Raw genomic sequence first — 19,434 nt, 5'->3', positions numbered from 1 at the left:
CACCAGCACCAGCAGCACCAGCAGCACCAGCACCAGCACCAGCAGCACCAGCTGCCTCCTCTGATTCTCCTGCCTCCACGAGACCCCGGAACCTTCTCGGGCACAGGCAAGGACAAGGTGAATGTTGAAGATTGGGTCGCTTTGTACGAGCGCGTGAGCGAATACTATAGGTGGGACCCTACGTTGATGCTGGCCAACGTTGTATTTTACTTGCGGGATACGGCGCTCACCTGGTATGAGACGCATGAGTCGGAGTTGACCAGCTGGGACGTTTGCAAATTGAAGCTTCTCGAGTTATTCAGCAGGCCATTTGGGCGACAGCAGGCCGCGAGGAAAGACCTGGAATGTCGCGTGCAGACATCGACGGAATCGTATGTATCCTACATACAGGACGTATTGGGCCTCTGTCGAAAGGTGGACGAGAACATGAGCGAAACTGACAAAATCGCTCACATATCGAAGGGAATTGCCGATGACGCCTTCAATTTGTTGATCGTTAAAGATTGCGCCACCGTCGACGCGGTTGTGAAGGAGTGTCAGCGCTTCGAGCACGCCAAGAACCGTCGCATAACCCGCCAGTTTGCGCGTCTGCCTAATACTGCAGCCACTTCGACCTGTGAAGACAGCCCCAAGTTCACGCAAGCTACATCGTCCGAAAATGTCACCCGAATCGTTCGTCGTGAACTCGAAGCAATGGCTCCTGCAGCCATCGCCTCTGACGGTCCTAAAGACAACGCATCCACCGTCTCCCTTATCCAAGCCGTCGTTCGCCAAGAAATAGCAAATCTCGGCATCACACCTGTTTGCGCCGTTCGCCCCACCGAGAGCTCGGCTTCTGTAAACCAGATTCCGGTGTACCCTTCACGCTACCCTTCCCGCTACCGGAACCCTGCTGAATGGAGAACGTCGGATGATAGACCGATCTGCTTTCACTGCTCTCGCGCCGGCCACATTGCACGCTACTGTCGCAATCGTTGGTCGTCCAATTCATCTTGGAACACTGGGGCATGGCGTCGCTTTGAAGGCAGTTCTCGCCGCTTTTCTACTCCGCACGATCCACAGCCTGCTCCTACTAACGTTCAGGGCCGAAGGTTCAGCCGGTCACCATCACCCCAAGGCCGCCGATCTCTCTCGCCGATGATTTCTCGATCCAGGTCCCCTGCACGACCTGGGCCCTCAACCTCGGGAAACTAGACCATGCAGCTCCCGGAGGTGACGCTGCATTAACGACCCATTCTGCAAATCCTCTGTTGACGATTCCTACACGCCGCAATATTTTGGACCTTTTGGTGGATGACGTTACCGTTACAGCCCTCATAGACACTGGTGCACACATTTCAGTCATGAGCGCTGCTCTCTGTATTAAACTGCGAAAAGTGATCACGCCTCCTATTAAGTGTGCAGTAATGCTTGCCGATGGGAGCACATCTGCCGTTCTCGGCATGTGTACCTCTCGCGTGTGTATTGCTGGGCGCCAGACCGTCGTATTGTTCACCGTGCTTGAGCAGTGCCCACATGACGTGATTCTTGGCCTCGACTTTCTCTCTGCGCACTCCGCCCTTATCGACTGCTCGACGGGTCTTCTTCAGTTGGAACTGCCTTTTGACGCCGCTGTTGCTCATGACGCTCAAAGTCGCCTTTGTGCCACCGAGTTCCTGCATCTTCCGCCGCAAGCCGCGACTTACGTGCAGCTCGTGTGTGATCCGCCTGTGCGCGATGGTGAATATGTCGTTTCACCTATTACCGACGTTGTGCTAAAGCACTCCATTGCTGTTCCGCACACCGTGGTGAGAGTATGCCACAATCAGACCCATCTGTCTCTTTTGAACTTTGGTTTCTCCACGCATGTGCTGCCTGCTGGTATTAAACTAGGCGTCATGTCGTCGTTGCAAGAGTGTGATATTTCTGAACTGTCGGCTCAGCAACCTACTCCGCACGTCAACTTGCTCACTGCGCCCAACCTGTCAAGCATTGACATTGCCAAAATGATAGCACCAGATCTTTCGCCCTCCGAAGCACAAGACCTCCACCGTCTGTTGACATCCTATGCGGACATATTCGATCTTGACAACCGCCCTTTAGGCCAGACATCAGTTGTGACCCATCACATCAACACCGGCGATGCCAACCCAATTCATCGCCGCCCTTACCGCGTCTCCGCTGCCGAACGCTCTGTCATCCAGAAAGAGGTCGAGAAAATGCTCGCCAAAGGCGTCGTCGAACACTCATCTAGTCCATGGGCATCCCCGGTCGTGCTTGTCAAGAAGAAGGACAACACATGGCGGTTTTGCGTCGACTATAGACATCTCAACAAGGTCACTAAGAAGGACGTTTACCCTTTACCAAGAATAGATGACGCCCTTGACTGCATTCATGGCGCAAAGTTTTTCTCGTCCATTGACCTTCGATCTGGTTATTGGCAGATCGCTGTTGACCCACTGGACCGAGAAAAAACAGCATTTGTAACCCCCGATGGGTTATACCAATTTAAAGTAATGCCGTTTGGGCTTTGTAATGCGCCGGCCACCTTTGAGCGCATGATGGACTCCCTTCTGCGCGGCTTCAAATGGTCCACTTGCTTATGCTACTTAGATGATATAATTGTTTTTTCACCGACGTTCGCAAGCCATCTAGAGCGACTGTCCAGTATTCTCCAAGTATTTCGCAACGCTGGTCTCCAGCTGAACTCCTCCAAATGCCGTTTCGGCCGTCGCGAAATATCTGTACTTGGTCACCTCGTTAACGCATCTGGTGTACAGCCCGATCCGGACAAAATTCGAGCATTGACTCAATTTCCCGTGCCCTCTTCTCATAAGGATGTCAGGAGCTTCCTTGGTTTGTGCTCCTATTTCCGCCGCTTCATCCGAAATTTCGCCGTTATTGCGCGGCCTCTCACCGAGCTTCTTAAAAAAGACGTCCCATTTACTTGGAATTCGCCTCAGAGTGCTGCATTTTCGGCGCTCATTGCAGCCCTCACGACTACGCCAATATTAACCCACTTCGATCAGACTGCCCCGACAGAAGTTCGTACGGACGCGAGTGGCCACGGAATTGGTGCTGTTTTAGCTCAGCGTCAGCATGGACGTGACTGTGTCATCGCCTACGCCAGCCGCCTTTTATCCCCTACCGAAAGGAACTATTCCATCACCGAAAGAGAGTGTCTTGCTCTTGTTTGGGCTGTCGCTAAATTTCGCCCGTACCTCTTCGGCCGCAGTTTTACGGTTGTAACTGATCATCATGCACTCTGCTGGCTTTCCTCGCTAAAGGATCCCACGGGACGTCTCGGTCGTTGGTCTCTACGCCTCCAAGAATACACCTTCTCGGTCGTCTATAAATCTGGTCACCTCCATCAAGACGCCGACTGCCTGTCACGGTATCCAGTGGATCCACCAGACGCCACAGAGAGAGCTACGGAGGCTTGCGTCTTATCAATATCAGACTTTCTTGATATCGCTTCTGAGCAACGCCGCGACCCGGATTTACTTCCCATCATAGAAAGCCTGAGTTCCGCTACTCCACCCACTTCTCTGAACTTGTATTTCCTTCATGAAGGAGTTCTCTACCGCCACAACATGCGCCCTAATGGTCCTGACCGCCTTCTCGTCGTGCCTTCCCATTTGCGTGTAGATGTTCTCCGACAGCTTCACGATGAACCTGCCGCTGGTCACCTGGGAGTCACCCGCACTTATGATCGCGTCCGGCACCGTTTTTTCTGGCCACGCCTATATCACTCTGTGCAAAAGTATGTCGCCAGCTGCGACCTTTGTCAACGTCGAAAACGACCAACATCGCTTCCAGCTGGCCTTCTTAACCCTATTGAGATCCCTGCTGAACCATTCTACCGCGTAGGGCTCGACCTTCTCGGGCCATTTCCCACTTCTGCATCCGGGAACAAATGGGTTGCCGTGGCGACCGACTACGCGACACGTTACGCGATCACCCGCGCTCTTCCAACCAGCTGCGCTACCGATGTCGCCGACTTTCTGCTACATGACATCATATTGCATCACGGCGCTCCTCGACAGCTCGTTACTGATCAAGGCCGATACTTTTTATCTCGCGTCGTCCAGGATATCGTACGTTCCTGTTCCACGAACCACAAGTTCACAACGGCATACCATCCACAAACTAATGGACTTACAGAGCGCCTGAATCGCACTATCATGGACATGTTGTCAATGTATGTTTCTCCAGACCAACGTGACTGGGACGGAACGTTACCCTACGTCACCTTCGCTTACAACTCCTCCAGACATGACACCGCAGGCTATTCCCCGTTCTACCTTCTTTATGGACGGGAACCCTCTCTGCCTCTTGATACACTCCTTCCCGCTGGTTCAAGCTCCCCTGTCACATACGTCCGCGATGCCATAGAGCGAGCCGACGCAGCACGACAGATTGCCCGAGAACGACTCATGCTTTCTCAAGCCTCTCAGAAAGATCGATACGATCGTCACCACCGCGAAGTTTCGTATGTACCAGGTTCTCTCGTACTCTTGTGGACCCCATGTCGTCACATCGGCCTCTCAGAAAAACTTTTATTTCGCTATGACGGACCATACAAAGTCCTTCGCAAGATCACCAACCTCACCTACGAGATACAGCGAGTCGTCGACGAAGCGCACTCAATGCCACCACCATCTACTGTTGTGCACGTCGTCAGACTGAAGCCTTATGTGTCACCCAACACTCCCCTTTCGTGACAAGCGCCGGGTCGGCGCTTTAACGGCGCGGGGTAGTGCCACAAGGCAGTAGTGGGATTGGGGCATAAAGCAGTAGAGGGTCCCAGACTGAAAGAAAAGACTACGAAGTGGATAGAGACTGGTTCCAGCCCGCCAGTGCGCCAGGCATTGTCATCACGTGTAATCGTTGTAAATATCTGTAAATATACGTTTTCTTGTAAGAATATATATATATATATATATATATATATATATATATATATATATATATATATATATATATATATATATATATATATATATATATATATATATAACATTTTGTTGGTTGGACCCTCAACTAATTTTGCTTGAGGTGTTTTAGAAAGACCTCATTGCGATAAATGAAAGCCACCGACGAAGGCATGTAGCAAGAGGGCGCCAAAACCAAAAACGAAATATTATAATATATTTGCAAAACACATGCATTTTGCGAAATCGCTGGTGTTTCCCAATCTGGGCTTTTGCCTTAAAGAGGGTCCCGCTGACAGCAGGGACAAAGTGAAAGCTGAATGTTCTTCCGTTTTATCGCCATTCTGTTCAGGAAGATCATCAAATAGACACCATATCTCAGGGAAGCCGTGGTGGCCATGCACCTCAAGTGGCGTGGTGGCGATGACGCGCCTAGTTGATGCTGTGGTGCGCCGGCAACTGCGCGAGTCGTGTTGGTTACGTGTCGGTTCACGAAGAGAGCGAATAGCTCTCTTCGGGAACCGAGACGTGCTTTCTCCATCCTCTTTACAGTGAAGTTGCTCAAGATATCTGTAAATTGAGCTCTATCGTGCATAACTAACTCCTCATGGAAATATGCACCATAGGAATTCGGAAAGCCACGCTGTACTGTGTACAGCACGTGCGAGTGCCAAACGAAATTGAACACGTGAAAGAGAGAGAATGAAAGGAAGAGATGGATCACAGAACGAGAAAAAAAAACCGAAAAAGAAAGAACAACAGCGAAGTGGTGATAAGTAAGTGGAGTAAAGTCATAAAATCAGACAAAAAGAGCAAAAGATATAAAAGGAGTCCCTCCATATCCATGAAGTGAATGATGATGAGCGGGGCGAAGCTGCAATGGTTATCGGTAAACCCGCGACCACGCATCACATAAAGACTCGACACGTTGTTATAAAGGTTATCGTATATATCCCTACGTACACGGTGTTTATTACTTACTTATATACACTTATATACTCACAACATAATCATTTACATATCCATTAAACTATAAACAACGATTACACTAGTGATTAGGAAGCTCTGGGACGCGTTTTTCTTTGCAGATCACAAATATGTGGTCGGTGAAGTACGTGACGAGAGCATGTTGCATGAGAGATTGTAGCGTTGACACGGGACAGGTCGTTTCAGATGGAGGTGACCGTGGTGAGGTTTCGGTCAAAGCGCAGGTGGTCGCATACCTTACAGCTGCGACTGAATGAGCGACCGAGGAAGTAGCTGTTGAAGCGCACGTCGGTGCCATCAAGCTCAGGTATATAGCGATTGCTTCCGGCGCTTTACCACTGCTTCGGCAACCCACTCCGATTCGAGGTTTTCTTAACGCCTCTGCTTCGCAGGCTCTCACTTCGAGATCCCCTTATTGACAAGCCCTCTTCGTCTGCGCGAGCCCTTGCCGCTTCCACCACCTATGAAGTGGTGCTGGTGCTGTAGTTTGTGATTGCTGCGTATACGCTGGCAACTTTGTTCCGCCTCGCAAGCTCAACCGCATATTGGCCGCAGCCCTCAACCGCAGCCCTCCGCGCCGCTGCCTTCGCTTGCAATGTGCTCATGATGAGTAGCTACGTGAAGATGTGCCCTCACTGATCTCTAGGCGACCAGAGTGGAAGTGCACCAAAAGAGCTCGCGCTCGCCTCAAGAACAAGTGAGCACGGTGCGACGAGGGGCTTGCCCGATCAAGAGGAGCAAGAGAGATAAAGGGATATAGAGGAAGAGGAAAGGCCTCGCTACACATTACAGTGGCCGCGAGTGTTTAATGACAAGTCCGCTTGGTGAAGTGGAGCACGGGATACGCATCAAGGAGGTTAAGGACAAAAGAGGTAGAAAGCGTAAAGAGAGACCGAGAACATTGAGGAGAAAAGAGAGAAACTGATAGAAAGAGAAAAAAAGAGAAAAAAAGTTGGAGGGTACTTCAGCGTCGCTTTCAAAGACGCCATATATCGTATTGAACGCTTTTCGCATTGCCTTCTCAATCGCTAGCTCGGCTTTACTTCTCGCTGGACTTCACAATAGTGCAGCAAAGAGACGAATGTCCGTGCACGTAACATATCAAACTGTTTTCGAATGCCTACTGCAAGTACCATTGGCAACCCAACATACACGCCTTTGACGTGCCTCGCGCGCCTGCGCAGCTGTACACTTTGATGATCTCGCTGCTAATGATAATTTTGGCAGTGATTTCTAATATAAGGCCCTTGAAGACACACTTATTACATAATTCACATGATTTGACACATGGTGCTATTCTGCGCTTCTGCCACGCAATTTTACATTGGTGAAGGAGTCTCCTTCCACAAAATGACGTCCATGTAGCCCTTTTTTTTCTTCGTAGCTGCTTCAAGCAGCGGCGTGAGTCTGAGGTAGAACTTGAACTCAGCTTGCCAAGCAGAAGGCCTGGCTTATATTCCTCTCGAACGAAGCCTATTTTCCACCAGCATGTGTGAGAAACAAGCTATTTACCGCGGTCGCGTGGACTAATAGACATAAAGCATATAAAGGCATCGAAAGGGAAAGCAAAACAAAACGAAGTGATACATAATGAGAGAGAAAAACACAGGAGGACATAGGAAGAGAGAGAAACACTTAGAAACAGAATCACAAGCAAGAAATAGAAAAAAAACAGAGCAAGACAGGGAGCCAAAGAGTGAGAGAAATAGAGAAACAAAGTAAATAATTGAACGGAGAGAAAAAAAAACGTATAGAACAGAGATACAAAGAGCCAGAAAGAGACAAGCAGAAATGAAGACAAAAAACAAAACAACACAAGAAAGGGAAAGGTGAAAGTAAAAAAAAGATGCGATGAAGGCCACCCAGCCTCACTTTTCTTTCAGACTTGTCACCACTACTGTGAAGCTGGCACAGTTGCTTTTTTTTTAGTCTCCCTCTGCTAATGTTTAGCCGATAATGTTATGGTGACGGCAAGACTGTTCGTTAGAAAAAACAGCCAGACGAAGGCACTGCAAAGAAAGCTTTTATTGCCTAAAGGAAAAAAAAATGAGAAGGACCAGGAGGGCGGTGCCGTACAGTGAACGAACTTGCGAGGAGGGGCCCGCGAAGAGTCGAAGTGGTCCGCCAGGGATGCTCAGATGTTGATGACGCGACTGAGCTTCTGTATCCTGTTGAGAAGAATGTCTCCCTGCCTTATGCAAGCCTGCGAAATAAGAAGAGTTCGTCAGGGTTCTTTTAATAATACTAAAGGCCCCAACACCCAAACGGAAGTGCCACATATATGGCAGCCTTTCGTGACCAAAGGGATAAGGCAGAGTAGTGCTAGAATATGTATTGCAGACACAGGTCTAAATTATGAATATCAGGCGCTTCTCCCAAGCGCTCAACAAGATGGGTGTTTGGGCAAGTTGGTTCGTACTTTATGTAAAACAGAGCACCAAAAACGGGGACATTATAGTCACAAAGGACAAGCGCACAGGACAGGTACGCAGACGAGGAATGTATAGAGAAGCACGTAGGAGAGCCTGTCCTGTGTGTCCCATTTTCGGCTCTCGATTGTTTCCCTCCCTGGTCTGCCTTCGGTCCCACGCTTTCCGTGGTTAAAATTGAGAAATGTACCATTTTGGTAGGTTCCTTTGCCACAATATGATAAAATAATCTGCATGGCCATGACTTTGTAAATTAAAGAAAACGACGGCAAAGAAGGTGCAATGATTAAATGCGTGGGGAAGACCTTCTTGGGGGACTAAGAAAGCATGAGGGTCTTGAAAAACGTTTAGTGAAAATTGGCACGCATATGCGTACCTGAAGTGAGATATCAAATTTGCATGTATTTCAAATATATAAATTATAAAAGAAGAAATTTCCACACTGGGATTTGGTATTTTTTGCCGGTCGTTATGGTAACTTGCAATAGAAAAAGTTGATTTTCAGAACTACGTTGTTCTTTATAAAATGCACTCTTAACAGACTACAGCAATATACACGTCGCAAAAAACTATTTTATATTCCTTTATGAACATTAGTTGTCGAATTGGAAGGTGAAAATGAACTTCCAGTAATTAGCTAGTGCTTATCAAATAATTACTATCGCAACAAGGCTGAGAAAAAAAATCACAGCATATCCACGGAGTGAATGATGATTGGTGGGGCGCAGCGTTCGTCAGTCTGTCTGTCCATTTGTTCTTGCGTCCGCCTATCTGTGTGATCCTTGGTGCATCCGTCCGTTTGTTCATTCGTCTGTCTGTCCGTCCATTTCTTTTTGCGGCCATCCCTCTGTCTGTCCGTCCGTGCGTGTGTCAGTCTGTTCGTCCGTCCATATGTCTAGTGAAAACTCCAAGCACAGCCATCTCACATCTTTTCATCATGTATTCATCATAAAGAAGTGCCCCCATCCAGCAGACATTGTAAGGACCGCTATTTCGGGTATGTGCCACTGGTGGTTACGTACTACGAGGGACGCACAAGCCACACCATAAGGAGCTTCGCCCCTAAAACAGAATAGCTTTAGGCTCTAGTTGAAGGTCTGCTGAAAAAGTTGAGGCCAAGTTAGCGTAAATATGTTTACGAAAACTTTCGCAAAGCTACCGGAAGACAGATTCACTTTACAAAATCAAGAAAGCCGATAAAGCTGCGCTACAAGTTTTCAAGCCCGTGTGCTGTGCACTGACGCCACATGGTTTACAGCCCTCAAGCATTTCGCTCCATTTAAATGGGGCCACTGCAGCCGGTATTGGTTGAACAGCTACCGGAACCAATAGACCACCGTGGCGCGTATGTTTCGAATAACCACTGCATAATTACGACATCATCATCATGATTATCAGCCTAACTACGGTAACCGCAGGGCAAAGGCCTTTTCCATGATCCGCCAATCAACCCGGCCTTGTGCTTTCTGCAGCCACGTTATACCTGCGAAGTGTTTAATCTCACCGGCCCACCTAACTTTTCGTCTCTCCCTCGTGCCTTCGCCTTTTCTGCGAATCCAGTCAGTTACCCTTAATGACCCGTGGTTATCCTGCCTGCGCGCTACGTGTCCAACCCACGTCCATTTCTCGTTCTTGATTTCAATTATCATATCCTTAATCCCGGTTTATTCTCTGACCCACTCTGCCCTCCTCTTCTCTCTTTAGGCTACACCTATCATTTTTCTTTACATCGCTCGCTGTGTCGTCCTCAATTTAAGCTGAATCCTTTTTGTAAGCCTCCAGGTTTTTGATCCGTATGTAAGTACCGGCAAGTTGCAGCTGTTATACATCTACGTCTTAAGCCTTAGTGATAGACTAAGATTCATTACTTTAGAATGCTCAGTTGCCGAATGATCTAACTCATCCTTATTCTTCCAGTTATTTCACGCTCATGATTCGGCTCTGTGGTTACTATTTGTCCTAAGTCCACATATTTCTTTACAACTTCCAGCGCCTCTCTGCCTATCGCAAAGCGCTGTTCTCTGCCGAGATTGCCAAAAATTTTTGTGCACATTAATTTTGAGACATACTTTTCTGCTTTGCATGTCGAGTTCAGTAATCATGCGCTGTAATTCTTCCCCTGAGTTACTCATCAAGGCAATGTCCTCAGCGTATCGCAGGTTACTAAGGCACTCTCCGTTAACTCCTATCCCGCACTCTTCCTAATCTGTGGCTCTAAAAACATCCCTGTAAACACGCGGCGAATAGCCTTGGAGAGATAGTGTCTCCCTGCCTTACAATTTTCTTTATTGTGATTTTTTTGCTTTCTTTACAGAGAACTATGGTGGCTGTGGATCCCCTGTAGATTTCTTCCAGTATGATTATGTAGGGTTTGTCGGTGCCCTGGTTCCGAAGTGCCTGCATTACTGTTGATGTCTCAATTGAGTCAAACGCCTTCTCGTAACCTATAAAGGCTATGTGTAGCGGTTTTTTGTATTCCGCGCATTTGTATGTCAGCTGATTGATACTATAAATATGGTCTATTGTGAAGTAGCCTGTACGAAATCTTGCTTGGTTCTTTGATTCATGGAACACTAATGTCGTCCTGATTATTTAGCTATTATTTTTGTAAGTAATTGGTAGTAGGCTGATGGGCCTGTAATTTTTGAAGTCCTTGACGTCTTCTTTCTTATAGATTAAAATGATGTTGGCGTTTTTTAAGATTCTGCTACCTTTCCCGTGAAGAAACACTTCGTATATAAATTGACCGTTTTTTTTTTCAACACAATTTCTCCACCATCTTTCAGAAGGTCCGCTGTTACATTATTCTCACCAGTGGCTTTGGCTCCTTGGATTCTCTCTAGGTCTTTCATTACTTCTTCTGTCATTACAGGTAGCATGTCAAAGTCCTCTGGGCTATTATTGCTTCTTACAATATCATCCTGGTTTTTCTGGCTTCTCTACAACTCTCTGTAAAACTCCTCCGACACCTCGACTATCCTATCCTATACATATTATAAAATTGCCTTCTTTGTCCTTTAATGCATATATCTGTTTTTGCCTATGCATACGTTTGCTTTTGCAGGTTTTAGGCTTCTGCCACTTTTACAGCTTGCACAATTTTCTTTATGTTATTTCATCTGATGTTGGCTATCTAACGGCTATTGACTAACTTCGAAAGCTCCACTAGCTCTATTTTTTGTTGCATTCAAGGCTTTCATTGTTTGTTATCTCTAATGAGATTTTTTTTCATCTCCTGGGATAGTTGTAAGTGTCCTGTCTAGTGGCTATACCTTCGACTTGTATTGCACACTCTGATACTAGTAAGATTATCGTTCATCGTGTCAACGACGCTAACGTCGGTTACCTCGTTTAGTGCCTCAAATCTATTCTGAAGAGGAACTCTAAATTTTCGTACTCTCACTCTCACCAGTAGCTCATTTTTTGGCTTCTTGCGTATCAGTTTATGCCTTTGATTTTTTTAAAAATCTCGGTGAATTCAAGCTTTTACCATTCTATGCTCACTGCATCGAATCTTCGCAACTTCTCTTACTTCCTGTGCAATGCCTGGGTGCGCATACAGAATGAAGTCTATTTCATTTTAGTTTAGCCATAATGACTCCGCCACGTTCACTTACACTTAGTTCGTTTTCTGAAGAAGGTACTCAACATGCACAAGTTATTACATTTAGCAAACTCTTGCAGTAGCTCCCCTCTAGAATTTCTATAGTCCGTGCTGTATTTTTCCACTGCATGGTCTCCGACCTCTTTCTTGCTTACTTTGGCATTATAGTCACCCATCAGTATAGTATGCTATGTCTTTACTAAATACTTTACTAATTACTCACTCTAGGGCTTCGTAAACGTGTTCAACCAAATGACCATCGTAGCTCTATCGAGGTGGGCAGGCCTGGACCGCCTTCACACTGTACCTTTTAATAAACTGAATTCTGATACTTGACATCATCTCAGTGATGCTACAGTATGCCTCTGTGTTTCCAGCGATATTATTGTGTCTAAGAAACCCCACGCCTAGTTCTCTTCTGTCAACTTGCGCACGGTAGTATAGCACGTGTCCATTCTTCAGCACTCTATAAGCCTCACGTGTCCTGCTTACTACACTGAGCCCCATTACACCCCATTTAACACCCTATAATTCCTCGAATAGGACAGCAAAACTACCTCACTAGATAGCGTTCTAGCATTGAATGTAGCTGAGTTCAAATTGCAATGGCGGTCTCTACAGACACAGAGATTCTTAGCACCCTCCGCTGCGTCGCAGGTCTGACCCCCGCCTTAGACAGTTGCTTCGCAGACACTGCAACAGATGGCCTAGGGTTGATTGGTACGTCCATGGGAGGGAGCGGCCACTTACCGGCAGGTGGTCGCCAGTGAGGACGCATCCCATACATCCTTGTTTTAATGATTGGTTCAACACACGTTTTAAATAAGTATGCAATTGGGAATGGTCCGGCATATGCATTGAAACCGAATCTGGTCATGGGACGCTAGGCTGCTGCGCTATCTCTAAGTAGTAGGTTCTGGTATACACTTTTTTAGCACTGTACAATACCACCTGACCGCCTATTAGTTTTCAGCTGCACATTACTGGTGGCTCACCTGGCCTCCTCTAGTCTGTTTGAAACTCTATATTTGTTAACAAAATAAAAATAAACCAGTGATGCTTCGAACTTTGGGCCTCGCGAGCTTAGCCCAGCTTAGTTTTCTGGATGAACCCCCTTCTCATGCACACATTCTTCCCTAGCTTCTTTCTCTCTCGCTCAATTTCAACATTGTTTGCTTCAAAATGTCCGTACTGTTGAAATTTTTAGCCCTTCCATTTTGACGCTTCCTGTCAGCTGACTTGTTGCGCGACCTGCTTTATGAATATTTCGGCTACTTTTATGTGATTGTTATAATGAGTGTACTCGTCGTGGATGGTTTGATTGAATGAAAGGTAAATGCGAAAAGTTTCCAACTGCTGATGAATAGACAGATGCTTCTTTAGGGCTGCATAGTATTTCGTTGGCTTTTTGGAGTGGTAATCAAAACTCTGGCAAACATATATAGCAGTAGACACTGGTACTCAGTCTGAATTCAGATATAAGTACTAATAATTACATCTACGTTTAGCGCAATGACTTAGGATAGAGGATGAGAAGGTAGGAAAAAATTTTTTCTTGTTGCAAAGAGTGGCGAAATAAAAAAAAATCTTTGAATGAAAATAATGACGTGTTTACATCTTCATTTTTATTTAGTCGAATGAATAAATGATAAAAATTAAAATAAAAGTGGGCAAAAAACAAACAATGCGCCGCAGGTCGGAGAGAAACACGCACATTAGCATCACACAAGCTACGGTCTAACCCCTGAGCCGTCGACAATGCCTTTCTTTGCCGCTACGTCATTAAAATACCAAAAATGTCGGCAGATGGTCCTATTATATTGCCTATAGATTAGAAATGTGGTTATCAGAAACCAAGTCTCTGGGTTACCAGTCCTGACGAAGCAAAGCGTTTATATTACATGGCATGCACTTCGCCTGCCATACCCGCGGTTTCTGTGCGGTTCAGGAAGCTCGAAAAGTGAACTTTGAGCAAGCGGTCTCACCTGGTACTGGTGGTTCTTGATGTCAGGCCGCGTTGTCTGCACCACCCCGCCCACTTTGTCGATCTTGCAGTTGAGACGATCGGCCGCGATGAAGCGCGCCAGCTCCCTGCATGCAGATTATAGCACAGCATCGTTTGATTGCTTGGCGTTTTTCCTTTTCATGATGTACGCTTCAATCCTTGCGTTGCCAAGTCAGTGGCGTGTTCCGGGTATTGCGTCGTGTTGCACTGAAATGAGGCAACCATCGGCATGCACACGACGAAGCTCGATGCTTAATAAGGACATCTTACACCAGCAATGACGCAAAAAAAGCAGCTGTGGTTCAATGAACAAAATTCTCGACCCGCATGACAAGAAGAAAGCCGCCAGCACTTGCAGTAATCAATTGTCTCAAGAATATGTGATCGTGCATGTTCTGAACGCAACATCGACAACGAATGCGCAGGTGACTTTTTGTTCAAGCGCTAGGCTTTTTAGACACACTTCATGCTTTGCAACCGTGTGTTGAAAACATTTTTTCTTTGTCCAAATCAATAGGAAAAATAACACAAAAAGATTGCTCAGGCTTGCGCAAAGCATGGCACAGCGAAGCTGGTTGATCCTCAGGTATAGTCGGGGAGCAGCACGTGAATCTGAACGATGGCCACATTAGAATCCAGTGGGCTTGGCTGAAGAAGCGGCAGCCAAGAGACGGCGATGGTTGGATATGAAGTATACACGCAAAGCTTGCCCCTCTGAGTGTGTTAAAATCGCCGTTGTTCACGGTGTAAAAAACGGTGGCGAATGATTTAACGACGGTTCGGCGCCGGCGGCTCCCTGGTGCGGCGAAGGATCGGCTGTTTTCAGTATAGGAGTGGCGCGCAGCTGTCGCGTTTGCTATGGCAATGGCGCAGCACAGTCTTGTCTTTTCTGTTGACGGACGTCTTATTTCTGCATTTGAGAGTTTCACTATTAAAAAGTAGATGCGGGCAGATCATGCAGTGAGGAAGCAAGATAACCACTGATCGCTAACAGTAACAGACGATTCCAAAAGGAGGCAAGCGTTTAAGGAGAGACAAAGTTTGTTTTGTAGGTGAGATAATGTGGTGTGCATAAGTGGCCAGAGGCGGGTTAAATGTGGGCGTATGTCAGACTGATAATGGCGTTGGATTGTACACGGCTGGTTGTATCACCAACCATGTCTCGAAAAATGGTCGTCATTACAAAAGTGGGATGCGCTGTGACCATCTACATGTACCGTTTAGTATCACTGTAAAAGAAAAAAAACATTGGAACCAGAATGATGTGCAAAGGTCACTAGCACGATTTTCGATTTACAGAGAAAGTTGTTTAGAACACGCCGGTATTAGTTACGTTAAAATAACTGTAGATTAGTGGGGCTCTAGAACACTTCAAGTAATGATCGAATGGATTCATTAAAAAAGTTCTTTGCCTCCAGAGTCAACCATTGCAAAATCTTTTAGAAACCGCCATGTAAAAACGGAGTCGGAGAGATTTGTCGCGCACTGCAATTGCTTTCTATCTAATCTAGTACCAACGAGCGAGCTGGTAGCTAAGGAGAGAGGGGTGAAACGGAGAAAAAAAAGTTACCTCATACGCACATTATGACCTTCAGCGTTTCTTTTTCGTTTTTCTTCAAACGCATGTCTCACTTCCAGTGGGATCGTGGATGCGCGGGCACGTGGAGGCATCCCACGGCGATCACGGTAACTACACCGCTCACGATGCTCAAATCACTGAAAGGTTTGATATGAGAGTGTATGACGTGATCATTTGGGTATATGGCATAGCTTTAATATACAGACTTTAGGGAACAAGCTGCACATAGGGCCCGTGCTTTAAAACCTATAACCGCTTGGGCGCCGTCATGATGGATTGATACTCCACTTTCGGGTGACGTTCACTTGCAGTCGCCACTGCATGCTGCAAAAACACCTTGCATTTTTTTTTGTTTCGTGGATATATGTTACATCGCAGTAAAAGACTGAAAAATGAAGTAGTTTTTGTCCGCGGCAAGAAAAGAAACATGAACGCCCGGTGGCGCAATCGACCGCACGCCGCATCACCACACTTTCAACGTTACAAAGATCGTGGCGCCATCTACTGAATGAACCTGCAAACACTCCTCTTCGCGCTTAGTAAATTGTATAAACGGCTACTCTATCTTTCCTAAAAGTAGTGGATATAAATGTTGTGCAATATTCATTTATTTATAATACAGAAACACGTTTCTTTAAGATTTGTATTGTGAAAATTGGAGCGCTCTAAATGTGGAAATTTAGTACTTGTCTGAAGTATTGGGATGGAAACAGTGACAACATTCCAAGGTGTCAGCGCTTTCGTTGTTATGGCTTTTCCGGCCCTGCTTTTCCTCTAGAGTCCGTCTATTAACACTAAGGTATATGGCATAATCTGTAAAAGAAAAGGCGATCCATTTCTAGCCAACTTTAAAAATTATTTGTAAATTGCAGGCCACGTGCTGCGCTCTAATGTTTGACTCACGTGTTCCCACGAGCTTGAACTACCGATCGGTAGTGCCTTCCCTACCAAGCCGCAGTGAAAAAGTGTTGCAGGGCTCCTTTAAGATGCGTATACAGGTTCGATCCAATGCACATCGCATTGTGAGACTCGCGAAAGGTGCACTCACTGGTCTATGAAGGACACGGTGACTCCGAAGGTGTCCGCCATGTACTGCAGCGTCAGGCTGCGGTAGGACTCCAGCAGCTGGGAGTAGGCCAAGATGCGCATTTCGCGCACGTAGTAGCGCACGTGCGGAGCCCAGATGCGGTCGCGTAGGAGCATCTGCTCGACGTATGCTGCAACGCACACGATAAAAACACTTGTCGCACCCACACGCGACTGGCCCCGACATGCATATACACGTGGAGAAAATGTTTGTGTGGTAGTGTTAAAACTTGTTTTTCGACACGGAAGTGTCAGTCATTATAAGGAAAGAGCGGCCGTGGTATAGGCAGACGGAATAATAAATAGGCGAATTGATTTGGTTAGATAATAAAATAGATGTTGCTATGAAGGATCTTACGTGAACACACGAGACAAATTTGAACGAAGATGAAAAGAGGAGTTCTAAAAAGTGGAACGAAAAATGGCGCTGGAGCCAGTATTTCGGCATGACAAACCACATTCGTGAGAGTATAAACTGATAATATAGGTGGATCGATCCTGGAGGAAGATAGCACAGAACTGCACCTTAGTGCTTAGAGGCAGGAGAAGGTGGCGCACCTACCTCCTTTGAAAATGAGGCACATTTAGGTCTTTGTTTAATAAAGGTTTCCTGGTCCCCATCGAACATACTTTGCTCTGTGAAAATGTTTGGGCGCCGAATCTCATTTTACTGCAGGATTTCATAGAGAGAAGAGTCATACAGGGCACCTGTAGTGTTAGTCGAGAATGAAGCTGATTCGCAGGGAGTGTACGAAATGTAGACGGCAGGAGGGGTTCTGCCTCGTACAGAACAAAAGATCTTCGGAAACACTGGCACGCTAAGTGCCCGGGACACTAGACTAGAAGTAGTAGGTGTTCGAGTTAACTGTACCTCTTGTTGTCTGTCTGGAATCATGCGGGAAGTTTTAACAGACACTGTGAAGATAGAGAAGCAATTAATGAAATTGAACAGGTGAAAGTTGCTCACCGAGCTTCCTGAAAAAGATGGCATAGCGGCACTTGTAGAGAGAGAACAGGTACTCGCTAATGTCTGGTATGCCATGCAAAACTTCCAGGATCTCGGCTCCTCTGACAACCTGCGCAAACAAACAAAAAAAAAGACAATAATGTAGCACATCTCGTATACCTGTCACAAGCATTCGGGTTAGGCTCCAAACAATTATACGCAAAAGAGCAAGCTTCCCAATAATAAAACAAATTATTCCCGGCATTGCAGCTAACTAAGCCATGCGTTTTTTTAAGTGCGTGCCCTCTGAGATCAGCGGAATTTAAGGCGGCAACCTTCGTCACCTCATCAAGTGCGAAAATTGACCGTCAACGTTGGCATCCCGTGGCGTCGGGGACCGAGTTATGCAAGAAATCATCATGACTTACTGATGTCACAAATAATCAACGTTGATGGCAACATTATGATGCGATTACGTCGTCCCTGTGACGTAACGTTATGTGGTGGCGTCGTTTCACGTCATCGCAGTTTTGTTGTAGGTGGACTGATCACAAAGACCGTGCAAAGCCTGCTGAAGTGCCAACGATCTCGGAGGCAGTGCAAAACCACTTAAAGGGCAGAAAGCTTTCTAAAGATGGCATCGATACGATGAGCTGAGAAGAAAGCGCGTGCGTCGTTCGCTTTTTCGTCCGTGTGTTCTCGCGCTGGTAGTAAACCATCATGAATTTCCAGCAAGCCCGAGCCTCCACCCTTGTGAAGAAAAAGAGGGCCACTTTCGCCTTAGAGACATCATAAGAGAACGCTTAACGGACCCTGTCAGTCTTTGTTAAAGGAAATTAATTTTATTAGATTGCCTCCCTAATTTGATAACTAGTACTAATGAAAAGAATGAACACTGAGAGCCTTTGATCCGGCAGTTGGTGACGTGTCTTTCCCGCAAGAATTTCAGATCATCTACCGAAGATTTCAATACGTGGCATCCTGCAAAATGTGAATTTTCAGAAACAGGTTCTGGGGTAGCACAAAAAAAAAAATTACAGACCTTGCGCTAAGCCGCGAAAGGCTTTAAACAATGAAACTGGATGATTCTGGAGACCAGTCTGGTAGCTCGTTGGGTGTTTCTAGGTCTCAACGAGGTGATTCAGGTTGTAGGCTACTTCTAGGTTGTTGCTAGGTTGATTCTCAGTGCAGAAAGGTTAGACGTGAACCGCAGGCACTGACAGACTCGACACGGGTGTCTAAACTTCAGAGACAAGAACTCGCGTCAAAACCAAGCGTTTGCGCTGATCATGCATCAACGGCCACGTCGTCGTTGGCGCTGGCCTTCCATGGATTCTAGGTCTCCTCGCAGCCACCATTGCCTTTTCCGTTCCCTAGTATTTTCTTGTTGAGCCCACCCGAGGTCTTCGGCTCGCACCGTCACTTCGCAGCCACTTATTTTCTTGCTTTCTTCATATTTAGTGATTAATAGAGAGTAGCAGCATTTACCCAACTTCTGTAACACATATCCGTTTATAACGATGACAGTCTACTGGATCGGCTACTTAGAACCGATTTGCTAAACCACTTCGCTGTTAAATATATTGTCTAGCTCCAATGAACACAAAAGTTTTAATCATGTAAGTTATAGTACAGAATCAGATACGATGGTATAACTGTGATGAACTACATAATATAGCAATAATCAATTTATAGAAGTGCACTGTTTCAAATAGATCAGATCAGTTCATTTCCTCTGAGCAAGAGGAAATATGGTGGTGGGAACAAGCTGCCTGACTGCAGCGTGACGAAGCTCAGTCACAGTGTGTACCACTGACCATAAATAGATGACATGCTACCATAAGTCGAGACACTTTCCCTCAGTATGGAAATAGGTTAAAGAGTA

At 46.3% G+C, this 19,434-nt stretch overlaps 1 protein-coding gene across 1 annotated transcript in view; it reads right to left on the bottom strand.

The window, feature by feature from the left end:
* Positions 1 to 7,906: 7,906 nt before the first annotated feature.
* LOC119173378 (26S proteasome non-ATPase regulatory subunit 6) overlaps positions 7,907 to 19,434 on the bottom strand; it is a 36,912-nt gene continuing 25,384 nt past the window's right edge. Inside the window, exons 5-8 of the mRNA XM_037424220.2 lie at positions 17,571 to 17,679; positions 16,566 to 16,734; positions 13,919 to 14,024; positions 7,907 to 8,103 (exon numbers count right to left, since the gene is read on the bottom strand). Coding sequence (XP_037280117.2) covers positions 8,035 to 8,103; positions 13,919 to 14,024; positions 16,566 to 16,734; positions 17,571 to 17,679 — 453 coding nt within the window. The 3' untranslated portion in view covers positions 7,907 to 8,034. The remainder of the gene's footprint in view (positions 8,104 to 13,918; positions 14,025 to 16,565; positions 16,735 to 17,570; positions 17,680 to 19,434) is intronic.

The sequence above is a fragment of the Rhipicephalus microplus genome, unplaced genomic scaffold (assembly GCF_043290135.1).
Source record: "Rhipicephalus microplus isolate Deutch F79 unplaced genomic scaffold, USDA_Rmic scaffold_15, whole genome shotgun sequence".
In the NCBI taxonomy this organism is placed as follows: Eukaryota; Metazoa; Arthropoda; class Arachnida; order Ixodida; family Ixodidae; genus Rhipicephalus; species Rhipicephalus microplus.
The sequence above is the reverse complement of the archived record's forward strand: the minus strand, read 5'-3'. Positions and strand labels throughout refer to the sequence as shown.